Raw genomic sequence first — 18,726 nt, 5'->3', positions numbered from 1 at the left:
CTGTTATGGCTGTTGGGAATGACTGAATTACAAAAATGTATGACCAAATAATTTCTGTACATAAATTATCACATATGTGCATAATAAAATATTTTTTGAATGTATTCTGTGTGTGTAAATTTTCCCAAAATGGTAGTATCATATGATATGGCAGGTTGTGTAATAATGTTTTTCTGTCACTTTAGGAAAATGGCATGGGCTTAAGCAGGCAGAGGACAGTGAATATGCTTGTGTAACTTGGACAATGATGTACAGGACAGGGGACATTTTATTCATTTTTATTCAGAAATAACAGTTTCTCAACAGTTTTTGGTTTTGTGGATGTCCACATGTCAGAAGTAAGGCTAACAGCAGCCACCTTTTCCACTTTAGCCTTAGCCTTCTCCTTAGCTGACTCATACTTGGCCTCCACCATGGCCTTCAGAGCCTAAAGGAAAAAATATATAGTGCTGAACTGTGAGACACAATAAAGTACTCATTTGTTTCATGCATGCACCCATACATACCTGCCTTGTAGGGAGAACATAATTAGGATCCAGTTTGGACACAAATGCCCTGAATCCAACATCATCCACAATACTGAAGGGCTGTGTGTCCTTCACTATCATGGAGACGAGGGCTTCATCCACCTCCTGTTTTCTGGTGGCTGGTTAAAAGAGAATAAATACAGTGCCTGTTACCTGTCTTTATTTGCACAATAAACAAAAGTGAACAGGGAAAAATTGTGATGGTGCATTTGTAATATTGTAATGACTTACCTTGGCTGGGTGAAGCTCCAGTTTCCTCCTTATTCTCATGCAAGGCACGGTAACGCTTCAGCATGGATGAGGTGTTGTTATTGTACCCCAACTCACCTTTGAATAAAATAAGAAACTGTGAAAAATACCGTTCTTGATAAGCAAACCTAATGTGTCTGAAATAGAGTTAGATTTAGCTTACCTTATTAGGAGTTATCAAATCAAAGTGTTCCCACACAGGGGAAATCCTCCTCTTCCCAGCTGGCTCCATCTTACCACCTCTCCTTCTCTCCTCTCTCCTAAATCTCCAAACTATCTCTCTCTCTCTCTCTCCTAAATCTTCAAACTATCCAAACTCTCAACTGACCTCAACTCTCCACCAACAACCCACATTTTGAACGGAGACTGAGGGGTTTATATTGCTTGTCAAACCTCCCGGCAAAATCTGAACCACTTCCCGAAGCAGTCACGTGGTACAGCCGGGCAGCGTGGCTTCGGACGTCATCATTTTTGGCTCCTCCCCTAAATGAAGCAAGCCTCGACACACGCTTCGAGGAAACGCCCCCTCCGTTACTCGACACACGCTTCGAAGCGTCGGCACATCTCGTAACATCACTACGTTACCGTTCCTCCGGCTCCTGTTCCTCCTGCGGAGCTCCCTATCAAAGTCACTCCCGACTCGGAGGATTATTGACGCCGTTCCTTCCGCTGGTCTGCCGCCGTGTCTCCCCGGATCTGTCGGTCGAGTTTGCCCTCCGGACTGGAAGCAAGTGGACACCATAGGTGCCACCTTTTGGTTTGTTTGTTTTTGTTTATTGCAATAAAGACTATTTTGGAACTGATACCTAAGTCTGTGAGCTTGCATTTGGGTCCTTGTAAACACCACCTCCTAACCACCGCTCAAAACTACAACAAGGCTTATTTTCCCTTTTCGAGTTTTTTTTTTTTTGTGGATTACGTTAAAATATGAACTCTCGAGGCAAGTATAAAAAATGGTATCAAAGTTATTTAATTTAACCCTCTTGGGATGTCGTGTTTCCTAAGTAGTTAGATTTACATAATTTCAGATTTGAATATGGGTCAAATAATTTATAAATGTACTTACCTCCCAAATAATTTCATTCCTGAAATCTGTCTAATGAGCAAATTGTGTGTCTTGAAAAAAATGTTTTCATGTGGCAAAATATGAATAGGCTGTGTGGCCTTTATTAAAAGTATTTGATAAATCAACACATTTTATGGGAACATCTGTAACTTGGGAGGCATTAGTTTGTTTTTTAACTATTCTGAGTAGAAAATGTATTAATCTCATAACTAACTTGACTAAGACCCGAGCTACTATTTATTTACTGTTTTTTACAATTATCTAAATTAGTAGGCACACTATGATGATGAAACAAAGATGTTCACAAATCTAAAGAAAAATAAATGCTGAAGCATTTGTAATTATTGCCCTTAATCTCTGAGAACTGCATTGGATAATGAGAAACTGTACTTGCAATTCTACCAGTTAACAATCCAGAGCTGTAACATCTTTATGTGTTTGTTTGTTTTATTTCAATTCACAGTACATGCACACACTGTGAAACTGATTTTAGAAAATATTATTGGTGTACTTTTCAACGTGCAAACATGAGTTATTCAGCTCCCAATTGACCCAGTGTATTATCATTTCAGTTCAAGTTTAACTTTAAAGGTTGATTTGTTCAAGAAGTGACACTATAAAATGATGCTTGGGGAAAAAAAAAAGAGGCTTTATTCTATTCACTGACATCTTTCACATATTTATGAACACTAATACACAGTAAAATATTTCTATGTTAAAAAAAAAAAGCCATTCCTTGCCAGAAAAACAACTGCAGTCTAACTGGCTTCCTTTGCACTTTTATCTTCAGAAAGAATTTTCAAAGTTTGTGAAATATATACAGCATTGATACGAACACTTTTTAAAAAAATTTTTCTTTTGCACGTCAGTATGTACATTCTTTTCCAACTGTGCATAACATTCTTCTGTAGCTTCTAACACATTATTGTCAAAATATAGACTCAATTACCATAAAAATAATTCAATTCATTCTATTCAGAAACAGTTGCAATTACTTCCATTGCTTCCTATTATCCTGGAAAATAAAAAAAGTAACTGAAAGCTTCAAAGATGAATTTAAAGCCCAAACATTTAGGAAGGGTTCACACGTGGAACCAAAATCTATTTGGCGATCAAATCACAAGTGAACAACTGACGATAGAGTTTGAATGCTCACATTTTAGTCAAGTCATACAATTAGCCACAGACTGCTTCTCTTGTGTAGATGGAAGATTTTATTTTGCTGTTTAGCCGAATCACCAATCGTGAGACAGTTGCCAAAATCCAAGCACAAATGGTCACTATATGGTTTTGAAATGCAATTTAATGCCAGGTGTGACCGACAGTCCATCTAAGCCAGAGCTACAATCAATCTGAAAATGAAAAGATTCTACACATAGGTCCTGAACGGAACATTTAAAGTTTCTATTAGCACTTACACTCAGCTGTAGAGTAGAAAAAAATGTTTACATAGTTATTATTCATTTATAAATTCAGAGTGAATTGTGTCATGGTCCAGGTTAAACATGTTCATATATACTTTGGCTGTATTTTTGAGTAAACTTGTATATACAAATAGAAAAAAAAAAAAAAGTAAAAGAATACAAAAACAATGATAGAAAATTAAAATATCGCTCCATCTTACAGCTTCTGAAACAATGCAATATTCACACCATGACGTGTGCCTCAACATCTTTAGTTTTAGCTTTACAAATATTTCCAAACTGAGGAGCTCACAAAGCTTGTGACTTTTGAAGAGACATCCATAGTCTCTTCTTACTTTTGGTAATAAGGTGGACACTCAGCCCACACTTCGGCTACTTGTTCAATGATAGGCTATTTATTCACAAGGATGTTGCAGGCTACGGGGCCTCGAAAGGTGAACCCCAAGTAGAAGGTGATGTTTTCATTACTATGAGGCACCGAGGGGACGTAGAGAGGCAGGATATTGAACTTCTTCTTCCGAGGACCTTCAAGATAAACCACTTTATCTTCAGTCCATCCAGAAACACATTTCAGCATTTTGGCAATGTCTGGCATTTTCCATGCCTCTCCACTAAGCCACATCATGCGTTTCACAGAGACTGAGAAAACCTTTGTGAGTTTTTCAAACTTTTTCTTGTGGACAAATTTATCCAACCCATTCCCTTTTCCCAGAAAGAAATGGGTGTAAATCCTTCTTTTTCGCTGGGGAATGTCTTTCATCTTGGTCCAGTAGCCTTTTTCCAGGTGTTCAACGGCCGATTGCACGATTTCATATTTGGCTTCTTTCTCCTGGTCTGTGTCTTGATCCTCAGGCCAGAATAGCAAGGTAAGCAAGAACAGTGCATTTGGCAAACATCTCCTTTTATCAGATGGGAACTGACGGCAAAGCGCCTGTAGATCTTTCAGAGGAGCTACTTTTGGATTTCGTGGCGACAGGCAGTTTAGAGAGATGTGGGCCATTATGTAATTCACAATATCCCTTTGACCAAAGTTGGCGTTGATTGGATTTCTGGGGTAGAGAGAAACGATATACTCAAGAAGACGTACTGCATCCTTTTGGTCGGTTAACTTGTTGAGGATGGATGTTACATTACCACCGCCAAGTTGATAGATGATCATGCGTTTTTGGAAAACAGATAGGTTGTCTGGGATCGACTGACCCGGTTTTACAAGTGCAGTAGAATACGCTTCACTGAAGTACTTCCCATACTCAGAAGACTTTTTTGCCAACCATTTCAGAGGATGGCTTATCTTCTCTTCCAGACTTTCAGGTGTCTCATCTTCATCCTGACCATTGTCTGTCTGGAAGTAACTGAGGTCCTCTGAAATCCATTCCAAGGCATCTTGCATTATCGTGTGGAGATTTTTCAAATCGCCATGAAATGGTCCCCAGGCATCTTCAACCTCCTCAGGAATGTAATCTGTTACCAGGTACTTCATACATTCTGAATGGCCATTGCCTCTGTTTACAAATACTTGCAATGAAGAGATCAGTTTGAGCAGGCTGCACCCAACTTCGACTTCAGCAAAATATCCTGAGCTGTTAACATTTTCCATATCAGCAGCAGCTGCTCTCTCACATTCTTGAAAACACTCAAGGGCTTTCAGTGCAGTCGCCACAGCATCCGCTGTATTTTGGGCGGTCTTTGGTTTGTTGTCATTATCAATTGCTTTGCATTTTGCTTGGAACCATTTTCTGTACACCTGCCCTTTTGTGTGGAGTATGTACGAGTTGTTGGGCAACTGTTTAGCTGCCGTCTCTGCCCAGTGTTTTGCCTCTTCAAACTTTTCATCAGTATAATGAATGCGAGCAAGTTGCTGAGCAAAGAAAGGATCTTTATGGAAACGCTCGAACGCTTCCTTGAGTAACTCGATAGCTTTGTCTGGGTTTTTCTCAATGTTACGCACATGCTCAATGAGAGGAGAGAAAAGACTATCATCTTTGTCCCCTTTGCTAATTCTGGATCGCCTTATCAAAAGATGTCTCAGAAATGTCTGGTACTCCTCCCTTCCAAATCTGTGCTCGAAAAGCACATTCTCGCAGAGCAACTCCATTGCCAAACTGCTTTGGGTCTGCTGGGTTCCCAGAAGTTGTTGGAGAATTTCTTTTGCAACGAGAGGGTGGATGATTCGGATCGATTTAATCTGTGTCTTGTCATCTCGAAGATGCAAGAAGACTAGTTTAGCCTGTTTACTGAGTGACATCTCAAACTTATGCTGGCGAAACCCGTCCAACTGGAGGGTTAAAGAAAGCAGTGCTTCACAATGGGACTGAGAGATGAATGAGTTTTGAACATACGTGTTCAGCAATGCTACAAAGTGAATGAGTTTTGTGACAACAGATTGACGGTCAATGTCTTGGAGCAAATGTTCCACAAACTTTTGAACGTATTCCTCACTGAATCCTTCACTCATCCAAACAAATGTCAGGATGAAGTTATGCTTATAATGCTCCTTGAGGTCCTCTCGTTTTCCAGCAAACTTTTTCTTCTCTTGAGGAGACAGTTTGTGAGTGACGGAGATGTTCTGTAAAGGAGACTCCCTGCATCTCCTCTCTGGATCATGGGAACGTCTGCAGCTCAACAAAATGAAACTTACAGTTTCATACGGGATTCGTTTGATGTTAATGGCCACCTCTAGCTCATGCCTGAGATTATCTAGATGTTCTTTGTCTGAGTCTTCAATGAGGAGCAGCACAGGAAGACACCTCAGTGGATCTTTTTCTTCATATTCTCTCAGATCAAATGCATGTTGTGCAACAACAGCAGCCGGGTAAGAAGGCTTCACAACGGCACACCTTAGATCTTTCCTGTTGTTCCAAAGCACCTGTCTAGCCACAGTGCTTCCTCCACTTCCTGGGTGATGGTAGATGTTTATAATATTCACTGGAGTTTGATCTGCATTGTATTTCAAAGCATCTTTGAGAAGTCGGGAAGTTTCACGATAAGCATCTCTTTCAATTACCTCTCCAACATGCTTGTGCTCAGCAAGCCAGAAATTCAACCAAGTCACTCTTCCACCTCGGTAGAACTGGCCTTCAATGTTTGCCTTCTCCTCATTGATGAAATCTATGTTTGTTTCATCACAATGATTGACCATCAGAATTTCCAGAGAATACATCTGTTCCTCTACCTGTGTTTCAAGAAGGCATGTCCCTTTCACAAAGATTGGCAAGTGTTTGCGGGCACATGCTTTTGTGGGTTGTACAAGCTGCAGAGTTGCATTAACGTGACTCATTTTCATCCCAACAACACTGGAAGTATTTACAGCTTCTTTTCCACATGAACCCTCTGCAAAGCTTTGCCACTTCTGGAAGTTTCCCTCTGATTCACAGATGCAGATGATGTCTTCATGGCCTTCCATGTCTGTGAAAAACTCATAAAAGGTGTGCATGAGTGGTTTCTCAACTGGTGATGTGAGAAGGAAAATGACCTGGAAGGTACCTTTTGGCAAGATTTGCTTACAGATCAAAGACACAGTTTCCTGCAAGAATGTCATTTTGGTCTTGATCCAAGTCATTTCATCACATGGAGTTTCATTTCCTTTGAAATCAGTGCGGCCATTACAAAAGATCCAACTAGTTTGCTCGAACAGATGCAAGTGGCTTGCAAGTTCTTCGATGCTTTTGCCACCGGAAATCCTATAGCTCTGCAGGAAATGCATGTTTGCAGCATGATGATCAAGGTATCTACTGCATAGGCCTGATATTTTTGAGTCTGGGTCAAAGTCAAACACACAGAACATTTTCATGTTAAGGAGCCACTCGATGTTGCAAAGGTCATCAGGTGTGAATTTGTTTGTGACCAGTATGAACCATTTTTCTTTTTCCATGAATTTCTTTCCACTAGTCATTAGCATTGTGAGTTTCCTTCCAAGGTCTTGGCAGATTCCTGGACCGCTGAGGAACTGATTTTTCTCTGCTTCCTCTCTTTGAGCATCTCGATCTTTGACTCGCTCGTGAAAATCGCTCAAGTCTTTGTCGCTCACTGGCTCGGTTTTTGAACCCACCCGCCGCAGAATCACTTCTTTCTCAAATTCTACTTTGTTAACTGACTCTTTGAAGTTAGGCAGGCGGACTGCGTACACCTTGTTCTTAACGATACTAATTGAAGGCACGATGTCAACCTCTATCACGAACCTCTTTTCTGTACTTTGTAGATCCATAACCTCAATGAACCTTGGCGGTCGCACACATTGCCGCACGTGCTCCTTGTTAGAGGAGAAACTCCTTTCAATGTAGTCCAAAGCATCTACATAAATGTCCCTCTCTTTTACAGGGATCCCTTTTATTTCCCCATGCACGTACCCTGCATCTTCCTTGCTGTCCATGACACCAAAGTGTATTGTGCCATTTGATCTGATGTTCATACAGCCAGTCGCAAATTTAAGAACCTCTTTGGCAAACTTAGCTTGGAGTCTTGTGCGATCCAATTCAGCAGCAATGGCAAAAGACTTAAATTCACGGCATGGAGATGTCAGATTAAAAGCACCAGATTCAGGTTGCAGGACTCTCTGCTTTACATATATGAAATCAATCCCTTCCTGATCAAATGGCCGTGGTTTGCAGTCATCCTTTGAAGTCAACGTGCATTGTTCCTGAGCAGTTTGTCTCTCCTCAACGATATCTTGATCTGTCACAGGAATCTGAGCTGGACGACCTTCACTTATTGTTGGATTGTTCTTCTGCTCCAGCTCAGTTTTTTTGCTGCTATTGGGCTTTTTCTTTTCCTGACATTTTTGCTGGGAGTGGAGAAGCTCATCTCTTCTTTGGATAATTAAATGAGCAGGCCCCAGTTTCATGCATATCTTTGACTTCAAAAAGTCCTCATTCAGTGTAAGAAGGATTTGTCCATCTACTTCTTCTTCGTAGAGCTTTTCTATGTAGTGCTCCTTCACCCCAATCGATCTTAGCCAGGTGCTGACTTCCGATTCTGTCCAATTCTTGGGTGACTGCTCAGGTTTGTCAGCTGAACAGTGAAAAGAAATACAAATCAATGGGTTTGATTAAAAGTGACAGTCTCAAAGAAATACAGATGGGATGTTTGGTGTAATTTTAGATTTTGTAATCAAATCACATGAAAAACAAAAGCCAACCACGTGTTAGTCTGTAATCACATTAGCTTCCAATATTGACATCCCTCTCCAGCACAAGCTAGTTCATTAATACTGGAGACTTTATCTACACATTTACACATCAAGTAAATACAGAGCAACGTTGGAGACCTGTTTCTAGCCAAGAAAACAAAACAGTGAAAGTGTGCTCTGTAAAACCCGAACAAATTTGCTAAAAAAACATATAATTGACCAGAACTACAGAGTTGGGTAATAAATTGTGACCCCATTCACACTGTACACACTCATCTGACTCAATAAAATTAATATAAAAATAATTATTGCTGCACCTTTAAAAACAGATTGTAAATGTAAAGCTTTACTTTAAAAAAAAAAAAAAAATAGCTGAAGGATTTTGTGTTTGTATCGGGCTACAGATTTGGCTTTATCAGCATGATATAATAGTCATGGTATACCATGGTATACCATGACTATTATATCATGCTGATAAAGCCAAATCTGTGATTCACAAGGGAATAATTTGCAAATTTACTTTAAGAGAAAAGAAAAATAATAAAGATAAATTCAGACTAAAGAAAACCAAAACCACCAAAAGAAAGTATGCAAATATTTAAAAGGGACATCTCATAGAAACCAGTTACACTCACCCATGATTTCCTTTCTGTTTTTCACATTATCAGTGTTGGCGTTTACTCACAGTCACTTTCCACCTGAAAAAAATATGATACAGTTTTTCAGTCCATTATTATCTTGCAGGCTCATTTATCTTTCCAAACTTTGTGGTGAAATTTTGAAGCTAAAATCCCAAACAACTTTGAGTTCAGTTCATCCTTTCTGACACAGTCACATCAAGCTCCATGTAAAACGCTCTTGAATTTTACATTTGCAGGTCTACATCAAAGTCACTCAAGATAACAGCCTGGCTAATACTGGGTTTTTGAGCGTAAATACTGATATCGAGTTAAACAATATTTCAGCATCTATTCAAAAATAAAACAATTTTAATAATCACAAACAAGTTTCTTAAGGACCCTGTCTCGGTGTCATGTTTTACGCCGCCCGGGCATGAAAAATAAATGCATGCAAGTACAAAGAGAGCTCAAATCTAAGAAGGTAGGAGTTCTGGGGTGGCTGAATCGAACAAACAAGACATTTATTTACCCAGAAGACCGGTGTTCGAGTTTGTGAGAAAGCAAAAATAAGCGTGAATTTATTTTAAGTAATGTTAATTTAGTTTACACACATAACATATTAAATTCCCGTAACGTACCTTAAGTAACTGATACCATGATCTTTTTCTAACCCTAAGCAGTTTTGGTGTATAACCCCAAGTATATTGTGAGCGTGTCACATTTAAGCTGAACCATGATCTGTTCCTGACCTTCACTGTTGTGGTTCGGGCACCGACACGGTACCATCTAGTGGACCGAAGGCTCCGTTACACGCTTTGTTGATATCAGGTTGACCATTTAGTGGGACATGAGGATCATATTACAAAATGGTTTTTTTTATTTTGACAAAAAACAAGTTGCCTGCTAGAGCAAAACAAAACAAAACAAAAAAAACAATGCTACAAGAGCTATGACAGTGAACAGAACATACATGAGAAAACATGACAACACTTTCAGGTTAGGCAGGCTACTAGAGTCCTCACAAGAAGAAAACTATAAATACATGTGTGTATTTTTTTCTATTTCTTTTCCACTGGAATAATATAATTAAAATGTAATTATATTGTAGCCTATTTTTTTTTTTTTTTAATATTTAATGCAGAGGTCTTCAAATTTGTGGTTGATTAGACAATTTTTCATCTTTTTTTCCCCCCAAATTTAAATGTCTTTAAATATACATTAACATGAATCCAACATATTGTATAAATGGATGCAGAAGATGTTATCTTTCAGTCAGAAATGCACACATTCAGCGACACAAAGGAGCTCTCGAGGTGGGCACCGGTTCACTCAACGCGTGAGATGAGCCTGGACCTGTCCCTCCAAGCCTTCCGCACACAAAGCGGAGGACCCGCTGTGCCAATCACAAGGCCGCATGTTACACGCATGCTCTGTGATTGACCGAGAGCCTATTCAGTCCCCAGCTGACTGAGATCCCGGACACAAGCTGCAATATTATTTGAAAAGATGTAAGGGAACAAAAAACAAACAAAAAAATCTCCCTGATACCAGTAGTAGTAGGCCACCCTACTCACTGTACCTCGCACATGTTTAAAATAAAAACATGAATATATGAACCTGTGTATAATTTGAATAGCTTAGTATTGAATGCATAATAAACAAGGTATGTTTATACATGGCACGAGGCCCAGTTTAATATAAAACACAATTTTATAATATATATATATATATATAGTAGGGGGTCCCTGCTCCATCTCTCCATCAGTTTGGGGGTCCTTGGCCTGAAAAACCTTGAAGACCCCTGGTTTAACGGGACGTCGTAAATGTCGTAACATCCACTAGTGATCGTAAAAAATACAGGATATTTGTGAAACCCGGTTAGGCGTGTGGAAACTGTTCTCATTTAAATCACTAAACGACCACTAAAATACCACATTTTACACCCAGAACCAGGCTGCAAACTTACTTTGGAGCATAACATCAAGCGTATGTAGTAATACGCTTACTGTAATTACTGTATATACTGTGCATTTTATATTTTATACTGCTATTTACTGCTATTTTATTGCTTTTCTATTATTCTATTATTATCTTATTGCTTCTGTGTGCTGCTGTAGCGAAAAAAATGTCCCCTCGGGGATTAATAAAGTAAGTAACTACCTAACCTAACCTAACCTAATATGTTTAAGGGTACACAGTACATGGCGCCCTACGTGGAGAGATGATTTACTATTATGAAGGCGAAAAACAAAAAACCGTTAAGACCGACAAAACGCGATCATGATTCTTACCTCTGATAAATACCGACAGAAGACAAAGACTGGTCAGTCAAATCCGGTTTTACGGAGCGGAAGGAAAAGACTTGCTGCAGCTCTCGACCCTTCCCTGTCGTCCGTCGTTACGTTTGGGCGGTCTGGGACCCACTGAACCTGCTCAGCGGCGCCAGTTTAATTTACCATGAAATGGCTGCACATGGTACATCAGGGCAGAACTATGCATGACTCGGGGGGTGGGGAGGTCACCTGATCAGTAAAGGGATGTTAATCACTCCTTATTATTATGTAAATTGTTTTCAGTCACTCAGTCAGTCCAGTAATACTGCAGGGAGTGACCATTTTTACCAGAGACGGTATGAACAAATCACCCTAAAAATATTTAATGCTCAACAAAGGAAAAACAGACACCACTGAATACTGCCAATCACTATTAGAAGAAACAATACCACATCAGTGTCAATGAGTTCTTAAATCAGAGCATGTAGTATTTGTACTTTGTAGAAACGTGGTAATGTAACAAGCGTCATTCATGTCAGTACGACGTTGTGGTGTGTGCTGTCGTGCTTGGACTGCGTTTATGTTTTTATGACATGCTGATGTTGTGCGATTCTGTGCTAGGCTATGTTTACAATAATACAACATATATGTATGCCATATCATATTACTTATATGTAAGTCCTATTATCAACTATTAATCCTAAGGTGTAGACGAAAGGCTGTGTTTGTGAATGAAGGTGTAGACGAAAGGCTGTGTTTGTGAATGAGAGTGATACTGCTGTGCCAAACCAAAAGGTCACAGGGGGGCGTCTGCAACCTGTGGGGTCACATACTGTTGTTCTTTGAGTCATAAACAGGAACAGACTGCTGTCCGGAGAGCTCCAGGGTGTGAAGGAAGACAACCACCACCTCCACCAACCAACAAAGGACACATCAATACACATGACTTTTTGGTTTCTGTACTACAAGAAGACTGGGTCAGGGAAAGTCAGGAGGTCAGACTTCGTGAACTGACACATACTCTGTTGTGGTCAGGGAAACATAGTCTGGACCCAGAGCTCTGTAAACTGATTATTCTGCGGCTGTTAAATAAATATCTTGAAGCCTGACATCTTCTCCTATTGCCTCATTAAAGAACACGCAGGACTGGGGGCTGACACATACTGGCTTTGTACTAGCAGGAGCCCAAGTCCAACAATTTGGTGACCCCGACGTGATGAGGACGGAGAAGTGAAGGCAGAGACTGAAAATAGGATCACAGCGGACATCTGGTCTACAATGACAACAGCGGGCGCCAACTGAAAAAGGTAAGCAGACACCTGTTTTAACAAAGTTCTGCAATTGGACATGATTAAATTGTGTTGTTGTCAAAGTATAAACCAAGTGTCCTAGAATAAACAACAGAATAAACAGTAAAAAAAGGAAGACAGGGGAGAAAGTCTCCAGGTCTGCGCTTGGATGCGGTATCCGGCGTGCCGCGGACGAGGTATCCGGCGGGCAAATTGGAAACTAAGGGAGAATAAAATCTCCAACAAAAATTGGGTGTACGAACCTGACTCTGTGGTACGGCGCAAAAGAACATTATATAAGGCGTAAACTTAAACAGGCCCGGCGATACAATGTGTGTGAGGTCATTCATTTTTCTTATGGAGAACTGACCACTGCAGTCCGATGTTGAAGTGAAATTAAAGACTGTTGAAAGCATTTAAATACTGGGGAAATGTGGGTGGCTTCCAAGAACTAAGCAAGTTTTATAGAGACAGCCAGTCTCAGCAAGTTCTTGTTCTGTGGGGAACAAAGGGTGGTGTTGGTGAAGAAGTGAGCGTGAATTAAAAGATTTGTGGTATCTGGGGCGACCCCTAGAGTGAGACCGGACTGAATTTATTCAGCCTAGAAGCTTGTCTCACTAGATCCACAAATTGACCTAAAGGAGTCATTCACACTCAATCTCCACGTGTGTGTTGAATTATCACTGTGTGGTAGTATTGAATAAACAGTAAAAACAAATTAAAAAAAGGAGATGGAAGGTGAATTTGATCGAGAGTGTGCGGAGTATGGGGGCTGTGGCCCAGAAGTGAATGTAGGAGAACAGTGGGTTCTCATTAGGATGCAGTTGAGTAGGGGATGTGACAAGGGAGTCAGAAAGTGAGAAATGAGAGAATATGATAAGTTATGGGACGAACTGAAGGAAACAGAAGGATTCCCCGCGGACCGGGACACGACGGTGGTGTGGCCATGGCTGAGTAGAGCAGAAAATAAGACCAGACAAGACATGAAGAAATGTGAAGAAGAAGGTCCTAAGGGGTGGACAGAAAAAAGGAAGTGGAAAAAGGAAAAGGAAAAGGAAGAGATGCAGGATAGGAGAAGAAGATTGCATAATATGGCATTAGCAGGCGGAGCCACACAGCAAGTGTGGGAGAGTAAACGGAAAGAGCAGGTGAAGAAAAGACCAGATGAACAAAATTACTGAGAAAGAAGGATAACATAAACAGAGGCAGAATCTCAGTCAGAAATAAAAAAAAATTGAAGTAAGCGAAAAATAAAATCAGAACAGAGTAAAACTAACGCTGAAAGATCGCGCTAAAACAAACAAAAACTTAGAACAACGGAGACAGACAAATGACAAATTAGGTTAGAGACAGCAAAATCTGCATCACAGCCCCGTGAGAGCCCTAAGGTGAGAAAAATCAAACAAACCCGCAGTAAAAACGAGAGATATTATAAGATGCAAAGATCACGGACAGATTGAGAGGGTTTGGGTGTGGTAGCCAGAGGGGGAAGCAGGAGTGTTATTCTCTACCAGTGCAGAGGAAGATGAAACTCTGCGACAGCACACAGTCAAGCCAACCTGAGAGCAAAGGATGCAATACAGCAGACCAGCACCATGCCCGCACCGCAAGAAGCCGACAGAGAGAGCGAGGACAGAGACAAACACTCCTCCTTGGAGCAACCACCAGCAACAGGCATCAAAATAAAAACCAAAAAAAAAGAAAAGACACACTGAAATCATGACAAGAGGCAGTAAAACACCGAGACGGATCCAGTGGGGAAACGTCCTCCCACAAGTACGGGAGGCACGGACAATCTGGGTGTCAGAAACAGTTGGCTGACCTCGACAGGCTCCACCGACTCGAACTCCTTTCATACCTGTCACGTGATCACTGATAGAAGACGCTAACAACAGAAGGCTACAGGTGATCAAAGGGGGCGGTGATGTGGAAGTCTGATGAACAAGCAATTCAACTTCTGAAACAGTATCTGTCTCGGAAGAATAGTTGATTGATTGGATAAGATAAAGTAAAATAAATCAACTTAAAATAATGAGATTAGTTAGCGATGAGTTAATAGAAAAGATAGACCGAAGTTAATAGATCAAAGTTAAGGATAAGATAGATCAAAGAAAATAAGCGAATACTAAGATTTAAGACGTGAAAGTTAAAGTTTAAAGGGGCCCAAAGACAGCGTAGTATAGGAGAGCGGTAGTCACACCAGAAGTAGAAGGGCGGATTAGAATAAGTAGATAAATAATAATAGAAAATTAGGACCACAACATAAAACAAATAAAAGAAAAGGCAATGAGCAAAAGACTAGGAGGAACCTTACTGCCGCCTTATTCTGGACCACACAGGCTGAAATGGCGTTTATATCACTCAAAAATGCCCTGAGCAATGCCAACGACCTGTCGGTACCAGATTACACGGCTCCATTCTATCTGGATGTTTCTGAAACAGCCCAGACAGCAAATGATGTGCTGTTTCAGAAAAAGGGGGGTGAGCGGGAAGGTGTTGATGTATGTAAGTGTGACACTAGATGCTACAGAGAACAGGCACCCACCATGCACAAGACATGCAGCAGGAGTGGCAAAAAGATTTTGGAGAAAACGGCACACATAGTCATGCAACATCAACTGATAGTACTCACCACACACACAGTCGTGGCATATGTGAATTCTACAGCGTTCACCATGTCATCACTAAGACAGACCAGGCTGAACAAAACACTGACAGCACCACACATCACATACACACATGAAGGCATAAACATGGCAGACAACATGGGAGGACACAGGTACCTCCTGGTAGCCGTGGATGCATACACTGGCTGGCCAGAGGCAATACCTGCTAAAAAAAAAAAAAGAAAAAGAGGATGCAAAAACAGTGATAAAATTCTGGATAAATCGTGCATGGGTGTCCTCGTCGCGTCCGTTCAGACAACGGCTCCCATTTCAAAAATAAAGACTTACAAGAGGTAGAAAAACATTTGGGCCTAAAACACGCATTTGGCACGGTCTACCACCCTCAGTCACAGGGGAGGGTAGAAAGAATGAATCGGACACCGAAAAGTAAAATCAGTAAAGTATGTGCGCAAACCAAGCTGTCCTGGGTGGAGGCTCTGCCAGTAGCATTGATGGCGAAGGATAGGTGATAAGATTGGAGCCAGCTGGGAAGAGGAGGATTTCCCCTGTGTGGGAACACTTTGATTTGATAACTCCTAATAAGGTAAGCTAAATCTAACTCTATTTCAGACACATTAGGTTTGCTTATCAAGAACGGTATTTTTCACAGTTTCTTATTTTATTCAAAGGTGAGTTGGGGTACAATAACAACACCTCATCCATGCTGAAGCGTTACCGTGCCTTGCATGAGAATAAGGAGGAAACTGGAGCTTCACCCAGCCAAGGTAAGTCATTACAATATTACAAATGCACCATCACAATTTTTCCCTGTTCACTTTTGTTTATTGTGCAAATAAAGACAGGTAACAGACACTGTATTTATTCTCTTTTAACCAGCCACCAGAAAACAGGAGGTGGATGAAGCCCTCGTCTCCATGATAGTGAAGGACACACAGCCCTTCAGTATTGTGGATGATGTTGGATTCAGGGCATTTGTGTCCAAACTGGATCCTAATTATGTTCTCCCTACAAGGCAGGTATGTATGGGTGCATGCATGAAACAAATGAGTACTTTATTGTGTCTCACAGTTCAGCACTATATATTTTTTCCTTTAGGCTCTGAAGGCCATGGTGGAGGCCAAGTATGAGTCAGCTAAGGAGAAGGCTAAGGCTAAAGTGGAAAAGGTGGCTGCTGTTAGCCTTACTTCTGACATGTGGACATCCACAAAACCAAAAACTGTTGAGAAACTGTTATTTCTGAATAAAAATGAATAAAATGTCCCCTGTCCTGTACATCATTGTCCAAGTTACACAAGCATATTCACTGTCCTCTGCCTGCTTAAGCCCATGCCATTTTCCTAAAGTGACAGAAAAACATTATTACACAACCTGCCATATCATATGATACTACCATTTTGGGAAAATTTACACACACAGAATACATTCAAAACATATTTTATTATGCACATATGTGATAATTTATGTACAGAAATTATTTGGTCATACATTTTTGTAATTCAGTCATTCCCAACAGCCATAACAGACACAAAAATTCAATGCATCACATGTGGTTCAGATACAGCTGCCTGTGATTATACACTTGGCCAGTAGGTAGTTTCGTGTTCACATGAAGCTTCGAGAAATGAGAAAATGAGAAATTCTCGAACCAATTGGCTGAAGTGGTTCGATGCCTCATGAGGCTTCATCTCACCATCACTACGGTAACGGGAACAGGACGGACGGGTGACTAACAAAATGAACCGACAACCAGAGGAGTGCAGGGGCAGGGTACATATAGTCCGGGGAGGTGATCAGGGAGATGCAGCACACCTGCAGGTGGTGATCAGGGGTGAGTGGCTGCATCTGCTGGGACTGGTGAGGGGCGTGGCCACAGACAAGCAGACAGGGGACTGAGGGGACACAGGAGGAGAGGTGATCGGGGTCAAAACAGGAAAAAACTGGACTCCTGACAAAAATTGCTTAGGGTTCGAAAAAGATCATGGTATCAGTTACTTAAGGTACGTTACGGGAATTTAATATGCTATGTGTGTAACCTAAATTAACATTACTTAAAATAAATTCACGCTTATTTTTGCTTTCTCACAAACTCGAACACCGGTCTTCTGGGTAAATAAATGTCTTGTTTGTTCGATTCAGCCACCCCAGACCTCCTACCTTCTTAGATTTGTATCTCTCTTTGTACTTGCATGCATTTATTTTTCATGCCCAGGCGGAGTAAAACATGACACCGAGACAGGATCCTTAAGAAACTTGTTTGTGATTATTAAAATTATGTTTTATTTTTGAATAAATGCCGAAATATTGTTTAACTCGATATCAATATTTACGCTCAAAAACCCAGTATTAGCCAGGCTGTTATCTTGAGTGACTTTGATGTAGACCTGCAAATGTAAAATTCAAGAGCGTTTTACATGGAGCTTGATGTGACTGTCAGGAAGGATGAACTGAACTCAAAGCTGTTTGGGATTTTAGCTTCAAAATTTCACCACAAAGTTTGGAAAGATCCTGCAAGATAATAATGGACTTAAAAACTGTATCATATTTTTTTCAGGTGGAAAGTGACTGTGAGTAAACGCCAACACTGATAATGTGAAAAACAGAAAGGAAATCATGGGTGAGTGTAACTGGTTTCTATGAGATGTCCCTTTTAAATATTTGCATACTTTCATTTGGTGGTTTTGGTTTTCTTTAGTCTGAATTTATCTTTATTATTTTTCTTTTCTCTTCTCTTAAAGTAAATTTGCAAATGATTCCCTTGTGAATCACAGATTTGGCTTTATCACCATGATATAATAGTCATGGTATAATGTAGCCCGATACAAACACAAAATCCTTCAGCTATTTTTTTTTTTTTTTTAAAGTAAAGCTTTACATTTACAATCTGTTTTTAAAGGTGCAGCAATAATGATTTTTATATTAATTTTATTGAGTCAGATGAGTGTGTACAGTGTGAATGGGGTCACAATTTATTACCCAACTCTGTAGTTCTGGTCAATTATATGTTTTTTAGCAAATTTGTTCGGGTTTTACAGAGCACACTTTCACTGTTTTGTTTTCTTGGCTAGAAACATGTCTCCAACGTTGCTCTGTATTTACTTAATGTGTAGATAAAGTCTCCAGTATTAATGAACTAGCTTGTGCTGGAGAGGGATAGCAATTTTGGAAGCTAATGTGATTACAGACTAACACGTGGTTGGCTTTTGCTTTTCATGTGATTTGATTACAAAATCTAAAATTACACCAAACATCCCATCTGTATTTCTTTGAGTGTCATTTTTAATCAAACCCATTGATTTGTATTTCTTTTCACTGTTCAGCTGACAAACCTGAGCAGTCACCCAAGAATTGGACAGAATCGGAAGTCAGCACCTGGCTAAGATCGATTGGGGTGAAGGAGCAGTACATAGAAAAGCTCTACAAAGAAGTAGATGGACAAATCCTTCTTACACTGAATGAGGACTTTTTGAAGTCAAAGATATGCATGAAACTGGGGCCTGCTCATTTAATTATCCAAAGAAGAGATGAG

General features: G+C 40.3%; 3 protein-coding genes across 4 annotated transcripts in view; 1 reads left to right on the top strand and 2 right to left on the bottom strand.

Annotated features, from left to right (window-relative positions):
• The window catches only part of gaa (alpha glucosidase), a 48,085-nt gene that overhangs the window by 13,290 nt on the left and 16,069 nt on the right, over positions 1 to 18,726 (top strand). The gene's annotated exons all lie outside the window — the stretch shown is intronic.
• On the bottom strand, positions 208 to 962 carry LOC138194781 (E3 SUMO-protein ligase ZBED1-like). 2 transcript variants are annotated; one of them, XM_069143760.1, is made up of 4 exons: positions 940 to 962; positions 759 to 854; positions 507 to 646; positions 208 to 427 (listed from the first exon to the last, which is right to left on the bottom strand). In XM_069143760.1, the coding sequence occupies exons 2-4, from the start codon at positions 820 to 822 to the stop codon at positions 269 to 271; spliced, it is 363 nt and encodes a 120-aa protein (XP_068999861.1). In that variant the 5' UTR covers positions 823 to 854; positions 940 to 962; the 3' UTR covers positions 208 to 268. The 2 variants fall into 2 exon arrangements, with proteins under 2 accessions (XP_068999861.1, XP_068999860.1); XM_069143759.1 differs by having other exon boundaries at positions 759 to 961.
• On the bottom strand, positions 2,349 to 11,520 carry LOC138194777 (sterile alpha motif domain-containing protein 9-like). Its single transcript, XM_069143754.1, has 3 exons — positions 11,303 to 11,520; positions 9,027 to 9,089; positions 2,349 to 8,273 (listed from the first exon to the last, which is right to left on the bottom strand). The coding sequence occupies exons 2-3, from the start codon at positions 9,028 to 9,030 to the stop codon at positions 3,658 to 3,660; spliced, it is 4,620 nt and encodes a 1,539-aa protein (XP_068999855.1). The 5' UTR covers positions 9,031 to 9,089; positions 11,303 to 11,520; the 3' UTR covers positions 2,349 to 3,657.

This window comes from Embiotoca jacksoni, unplaced genomic scaffold, assembly GCF_022577435.1.
Source record: "Embiotoca jacksoni isolate LCO1_2020_lvr unplaced genomic scaffold, fEmbJac1.0.p SCAF_113, whole genome shotgun sequence".
Classification (NCBI taxonomy): domain Eukaryota; kingdom Metazoa; phylum Chordata; class Actinopteri; family Embiotocidae; genus Embiotoca; species Embiotoca jacksoni.
Note: the sequence above shows the minus strand (reverse complement) of the source record. Positions and strands in the feature narration are given on the sequence as shown.

Bases quoted from the DNA above. Each gene is read 5' to 3' on its own strand.
- LOC138194781 (XM_069143760.1), bottom strand. From the start codon at position 822: ATGCTGAAGCGTTACCGTGCCTTGCATGAGAATAAGGAGGAAACTGGA. The intron at 647-758 runs GTAAGTCATTAC...TCTTTTAACCAG, and splicing joins TGGAGCTTCACCCAGCCAAG to CCACCAGAAAACAGGAGGTG. The intron at 428-506 runs GTATGTATGGGT...TTTTTCCTTTAG, and splicing joins ATGTTCTCCCTACAAGGCAG to GCTCTGAAGGCCATGGTGGA.